Source organism: Crocodylus porosus, unplaced genomic scaffold (assembly GCF_001723895.1).
Source record: "Crocodylus porosus isolate Cpor-Errol unplaced genomic scaffold, CroPor_comp1, whole genome shotgun sequence".
NCBI classification, from domain to species: Eukaryota; Metazoa; Chordata; order Crocodylia; family Crocodylidae; genus Crocodylus; species Crocodylus porosus.
Genome location: NW_017728943.1, coordinates 70,561,594 through 70,568,707, shown reverse-complemented (window position 1 = coordinate 70,568,707; position 7,114 = coordinate 70,561,594). Strand labels below are relative to the sequence as shown.

General features: G+C 50.2%; 1 protein-coding gene across 1 annotated transcript in view; it reads right to left on the bottom strand.

Annotated features, from left to right (window-relative positions):
• Positions 1-7,114, bottom strand: part of DNAH14 (dynein axonemal heavy chain 14) — a gene marked incomplete at its 5' end in the record, with an annotated part of 314,106 nt that overhangs the window by 169,238 nt on the left and 137,754 nt on the right. Inside the window, one exon of the mRNA XM_019548582.1 lies at positions 2,231-2,477. Within this exon, the coding sequence (XP_019404127.1) occupies positions 2,231-2,477 (247 nt within the window). The remainder of the gene's footprint in view (positions 1-2,230; positions 2,478-7,114) is intronic.

Sequence of the window (7,114 nt, the reverse complement as noted above, 5' to 3'; positions counted from 1 at the left end):
TGCGCTGACTCAAGAATTCCTGGTCAAGCTCTTCTCCCTGGTTGGGAGGTCTGTAGTAGACTCCCACCGTTAAGTCTCTTTCCCCTCAACTGCCTTGTACTCTAACCCAAAGCACTTCAGATTGCCCCTCCCCTGACTCCTTGCTAATTGACGAGGATGTGTATTCCTCCTTAATATAGAGTGCCATGCCCCCACCTTTCTTCCCTATCCTGTACCTCCTGTACAGCCTATAGCCCTTGACATTCACCGCCCAATCATGCGTTGCATCCCACCACATTTCCGTAATCCCCACTATGTCCGGGCTGGTGTCAGTCTTAGTTAGTCTTAGTTAACTTCCACAAACATTCTCAAGGAGTATTTCACACTAAATAACTGAAGAAAGTTTGCACAATCAAACAGTAAATTTACACAAGCACCTACTGTTTCATCACTGGAAAATAGACACCAGCCACAATGCAATTTGGGCTCTAAGGGCCAATTCTATTCCACCTATTGAGAATATAAAGTAGACTCTATTCCACCCCTTTCAAGTCCCTGAAAATCCATTAAATGCATTTACTTTAGTAATGCACTGTCATCTTATCCTTAAGATGAAATCAAACGGCAGCAAGGAATAGGAAACCCTGTTGGTGGCCAATGTAGTCATACAGGCAGAACAAACAGCTGCCTAAGGAAGCAAATTGTAGCAGGTGGAAGAAATGGTGCTCTGGGCAGGCAGGCAGCCTGCTGGCACTCTGAGCAGGTAGGTGGCACATACACTGAGCTAGGAGTAGCCACTGTCTGGATCATCTGGGCCCAGAAAGCCTGGCTCTGCTCCCTTAGGCCAATTTTCTTTTTCCCCTCTCTGCTTCTCCAAGTCCCAGACTTTCCCTGATCCCTGGCCTCCCACCCCCATCTCCAATGACTCCAGGCACACTCTGGCTGCTGTCTAGAGATGGCAAATCAAACTGAGGAGCAGAGCCACATGCCTCTGATGTGGTCCTGGCCATGTGGGCAGGAGCAGGATGCAGAGGGCAACTAAAGCAGGCAGCCTGGGCTTTGGCTGCCTCATGTTCTACATGTGCAGTTAATGCACCTGAATTGTCTGTCCCAAAAATTTAGGTGCATTAAAATGTTCCCAGGCATGCATCTATGGGTCGGGAGCAAACTAAGCCTGACAGGAGCAGCTTAGTCCAGGACACCTCCTGCCCTGCTCTGCTTCCCTACAGCAGCCAGGGGGAGCTCCACGCTCCCCTGGGTGCCAGCTCTGGAATGGCAGGAGCACTGGGGGTAGCGCTAGGCTGGCAGGGGGCATGAGGGTCAGTCCTGAGCTCTGGGGCCAGGGGAGGAGCTGACCCTAGTTCTGGGGAAGTTCCAAGTGGCACAGAGTTCAGGTCTGGGCAGGCAGGGCAATGAAAGCCCGGTGTCCTGGGCTGGCAGTAGGGAGCTGTGCCTCCTGCTCCATGCCTCTAGGGGGCTTGCCCTTGTGTTGCTCCAGATACCTTGAAATATTGCAGCAGGGGAAAGAAGTGCTGAGTTGGGGGAGTGGGTTGCAGCCAGCCAGGGCAAAGGGAGGGAGGGATTTTTTCTGGCTTCCCTCATTTGATCCTTGAAGCTGGGTAGCCACAGCTACTATGGGGCTGCCTCTGCCCAGATGTTTCTTTCCCTTCTGTTTCTTTTCCCTTTCACCCCTGGGAGGTGAGGGGTCCTTGTCAGGGGGCGCAGCTTGTCCTGCAGCTGGAGGAGGAGAGAGGGAAGGTGGGGAAGGCAAGAGGATCCTGGGGGAGGTGCAGCTAGTGAAGGCAAATTGAGGCTTCTGAGAGGCTGGGGCAAGGGATGCATCCCCATGCAACAGAGTTGTCTTGGGGAGGGTGCAGGCTGGAGGGATGCACCCCATGCAATACAGCTGCTTGGGGTAGGGGTGCGCACTTATGCAATGGAGCCACCTAGGGGCAGGGGAGCACAAGGCTAGGGAGTGTACTCTGCTTTCCCCCATAGCTGGAAGCATCATGACCCATGTGCACTATAGGTGCCAGCTGCTGCAATGTCACTAACCACAAACCTGGTCAGCAAGATCTAAGACTATGACTACAATTCAGTGCAGCCCTACTTCTAATTTGAGGAGGAGGAGGGGAACTTCTACCTAGTGGCACAGTAAGCTGCAGCTGTGGACATTTGGAAGAAGTATGAGTTGCTGCCCAAGTCACTGCTGTTGCCCAGCTGCTGTGCTATCTTCCTGTCCGCTGCTAACTGCCTGGAGATGGTGATGGAGCTCCTGGGTGGCAACATCTGTGACCCCAATGACAAAGCCTTTCCCAAGTCCATCATCATCCAGGATTGCAAGTGGAGCAGCTTCTTGGCAGTCCTCGATGATGACAGACTTGGCAAAGAGCTTGTCATCGGGGTTGGAGATAAAGCTCTGGTTCACCACCTGGCTGTCCAGCAGCTCCATCACCATCTCCAGGTAGTTGGTGGTAGATAGGAATATGGCATGGCAGCTGGGTGACAGCAGGGGTGTGGGCAGCAGCTTGACTTTCTTCCAAATGTCCTCAGGGGGATGGGCAGCTGCAGCTTGCTGTCCTGTTGTTGCACCACCAGGTAGAAGTTCTCCTCCTCCTCCAAGAGGAAGTAGGGCTGCATCGAGTTGTAGTCATAGTTCTTGCTGGCCAGGCTTGCAGTCAGTAGCATTTCAGCAGCTGGGACCTGTGGGTACATGGGTCAGGATGCCTTTAGCTGCAGGGGAAAACAGGATGCACACCCCCAGCATACCTCCCCCCCACCAGCCTGCACCCCCTCCCCAGCAGCTCCATTGCATAGGGATGCATCCTGCCCAAAGTGGCTCTATTGAATACGGTGCATCCCCCCAGCCTGCACTCCCCCAAGGTGACTATATTGTATGGGGATGCACCCCACCCCCAAGCTTCTTAGGATCCTTGATTGCTTCCACTAGTCACGCCTCCCCTGATCCTCTTGCCTTCCTTGCCTCCCCTCACTCCTCTTCCAGCTGTGGGACAAGCTGCACCCCCTGGCAGAGACCCTTCACCTCTTGCGGATGTAGAGGGGGAGGACACAGCTGGGTAGACGTGGAGACAGTCACCTGGCAGCTGTGCCTGCCCAGCAACTTAGGACTGAGTAAAGAAAGCCAGGCAAACTTTGCCCTCTCTTTGCTTTGGCTATCTGCAACGCATTCCCACCTTAACACACCCCTTTCTCCTGCCATGATGCTCCAAGGCACTTAGAGCAGCGTAAGAGTCAAGCCCCCAGGGGCATGGAGCAGGGGGTGTGGCTCCCTGCTGCCATTCCAGGACATTGAGCTGTCACTGCCCTGCCCTGGTTACCCAACCCTGAGCTCTGTGCCACTCAGAACTCCCCCCAGAACCAGGGTTAGCTCCTCCTCCACCCCCAAGAGCTTGGGGCTGAGATGAACAGCATTTGAGGCCCCTTGCTTCCTGGGCTGACTAGGAGCAATTTGCTCTGGGTTCAACATCTATACCTGCATTCAGGCACATTAACATAAACTGCCATTGGCTAGTACCTGTATCAGTCAGTACTAACAAACAGCACTTTACATTCATCTATGGTCCAGTAACTTCTGTGCACGTGTAGACAGTGATGCATCACTGTGCATTAGATTAGTTTAATAGACAGTAAAGTGCTCAAGTAGACATGCCCTCTGTGTACATGTGTGACTCACTTTTCTTTAAGGCTCTGAGGTGGGGTAGACCAGTGGGAGTGGAGGCCTGCATTTCCCAGGCAGGCAGCTTCCTGCAGTAGCCAGAGGCGTGGCAGACAGTTGGGCCTCCTCTCTTGCCTCCTTTGTCTTGAAGCCCCATCCCTTTGTGCCTCCTGCAAGATGAGGGGAAGGGAGCTGCACTGCTAACAGGCTCCTGTGCCCACATGGGGCTCAAGAGTTTGTCTCCGCAAGGTGTTTCCTTGTGCATGAGAGGGCAGCACTGGGGCAGGAGTTGCATGCACCCATCCTGCCTGTGGGAGGGAGGGCAACAAAATTTTGTTTGCCTAGGATGACAAAAATCCTTGCGCAGGACCTAGACCTACCCACCTTTCATATTAACAGTTTTTCAGGGACTCAAGTAAGGTTGAATAGGGCAGAACTTAGGTGCTCAAGTCCACTTATAAGCTTAGTAGGTGGAATAGAAGTATAAGGTTGGTCAGGAGTTTGGTGCTTGTTCTTCATACGTCAGTACATTTTTCTTTCAAGGGGACACAGTGATTTTCTATACACTTGAGAAAAAAGTAATGAGCTGTGGGAACAAGCACCAAATTTCTGACCTCAGCTCTATCTCCATCTACTGGAGCACTGTCTATAACGTGGTAAAGAAAAGCCAACAGAAAAACAGGTAGTATCACTATACCAGATTTGACAGTCAAGAACTCTTGAAACAAATGTGAAAAATATTAAGCAGCCATTGTAAATTCAGGGAAAAAAAAGCAAATTGAATGAAGCATCAATTCATCCTTTAATGAAAGCTCTGAGTCAAATCACAGCACTAAAAGTATTATGAACCAAACTTGAAGTGATGACCTCAAAAATCCAGCTATAAAATCAAATAAACCAAGCACAGAGAACTTTAAGATAAGACAATACATAGAGAAGAAAGCTCATGGCCTGAAACCTAAGATTCAAGCAATACATACAGAAGAAAACTCATGGCCTGGTAATTAAGGAAATAATTGAAAATCTAGGAAACAAACAAAAATAATTCATAAAAGGGAGGTGATAGTTACCTGATGCTGGTATAGAGAAGCAGTTAAATAACTTCCCTTCCCCAGAAGAACAAGGCATCAGAGAAAGAACTATGTCTTAGAGCAAAGGGCTCATTGCATAGGATATGTCTACACAGCACAATGCGGTACTGTATGGATACCTCACATAGCTCTAAAATAGCGAGACAGACTGATCACATTTACACTGTAGGAAGCGTTACTATAGGTTAGGGTGTTGTTACATGTTACCTGTACCACAAGTCAAGAGCTCTTAAGTGGGAGCATCTTCAAGTTAAGGCAGGAAAAGACAAACTAAGTGAGCTCTGAGCATCTGAGAGAGAATCCTTTTGTGGGGGAGAAGTATTATTTCTAGCTTGTGTTGCAGTAGACACGGACAATCTATCCTTTGGAATATTACCACCCTGGACTGAGAGCTGGTGAAAGCTGGAAGCTGAAGGAGTCCCACAGAAGGTAAGAATTCCCTACCCTTCCCCTCTGTGTTAAGAGGCACAATCTCTCCCTTCCCCTCTTCCTCTGCTCTCATTCTGGGCTCACCCCCCCCATCTCCCCTGGATCTCTTCCCCATTTTCTAGATCCCTGCTCACCTTCAGCTGCTGGTGCTGGCCCAGGGGACAGGAAAGCACCAGTCCTACTCCAGGAGTTGCACAGGGGCTGAGCTAATCCCAAAGTGTCAGAGGCAGCAAATGGACAGGCTCCCCCTCCCTGCCCAGCCCTAGTGGTAAGCACCCAGGAGTTGGGTTCAGTGGTAGACAGGTTCCCCCTTCCTGTCTGCTCCCCCCAGGTAGTCCCAACATGCTGGAAGGGGGCAAGGAGGGGGAACCCCCACCCCCCACTGCCACTGCTTTCCTGGCTGAGCTCTGTACACTTGCTCCTGTCCCTGTCCAGGGGCTGCTTCTCTTGCTCCTGAGTCAGCACTAGCAGCCACAGGTAAGCAGGGAGCTGGGAAAGAGATCTGGTGGGAGATGGAGGTGAGCCCCAGGCAAGGGAAAGGAGGCGAGACATGGGTGTAGGGCATGAGCCACTGGAGGTAGAGCCACAAGAGGTGGAGCCACTGGAGAGCTGGTGTGCATTTCCTAGCCATGGCCCTGCTTGATAGCTCTGTAGCAGCAGGTCCAAACAATGCATGTTAGAGAGGCTATTAACCCATAATGTGTGACTACTTGCACAATGTGCTAACTTTAATGCCACCTAGCTTTAGCATATCCCAGTCCTAATGTGTAACACCACCCTTAAAAAGTTTTCTAAGCAGTTACACAGTAATGCTTACTATGATCTAAATGAAACTCATTTTAAACACTGGAGTTTTTGATAATGCTGGTGTGCTGTGGGAGCTGGGAATGATAAACAGTCTGTTGTTGGTCCTAGCCCCCTCCCCACCACACCAGAACTGGTTCAAGACTTCACCTCACAAGAGTACACAGATCACCAGTCTTGAACCAGCTCTGGTGCAGTGAGGAGGGGCTGGGACCAGCAAATAACTGTTTGTCATTCCTAGCCCCCCATTTCACTAAAGTCTCCTGATTATATTACCTCTGTGAAGCAATTGTACATTAGCTCAACATATGTTAAATAATATGATCTGGTGATACTCCTCACCAGAAAAAGTACTAACTTTGCTATGCTACAATAGCACTTAGCATGTGTTTTACTGCTTCAATGTTCAGATGCAAGTGTTTATGTGCAGTTAACATGTCCTAAGTGTAACGTGTGACAAGGCCTTGAATTCACTGTTTCTCAGTCTGGGGGTGGTGTCATGTGGTGCAAAAAAAGGGTAAAGACGTCTATTTGATCAACGTTTATGCCGCCACAATTTTTTTTTAAGATGGCATAAATGAGAAATCAGCTACCGTCTGTTTCTACCCTCAGGGTCAACATTAGGGTGATTTAACTTCCTTCTACTGCTACAGGATCACGGAAACTAACACCAAGATCATAAGAACTTCTGCACACTCCTAAGCAACTGCCCAAGTCTCCCTCAAAGTGGTTAGAATGTGTTTGTCTATATTCTTTGGGTATTTATACAAATTAATTACTGTGTCATTATGGCCACGTCCAGATGAAAGCAGACATACAATATGTGGCACCACAGGCCCATCTGCAGTGCCACACACTGCACACGCAGATGTTCCCTACACTGCTACCTTGCAGTGAAGGGGATGGGGGTCCTGGCCCAGGAGATCCTAGAGTCAGAAAAACCCACACTGAAAAGAAGTGGGGCAATTCACATGGCAGCAGCACTTCAAATCAGAGCCTAGCTGGTCGGAGCCATGCTCCAGCTGCCTGCCAGGCTTCCTGCTATGGCTGCAGCCCTGGAAGGCCCTCAGGCAAGGTTACTGGAACTAGCACAGTTCCTGGCCCCAGCTTCCCCTACCCCACCTGAGGTTACCTG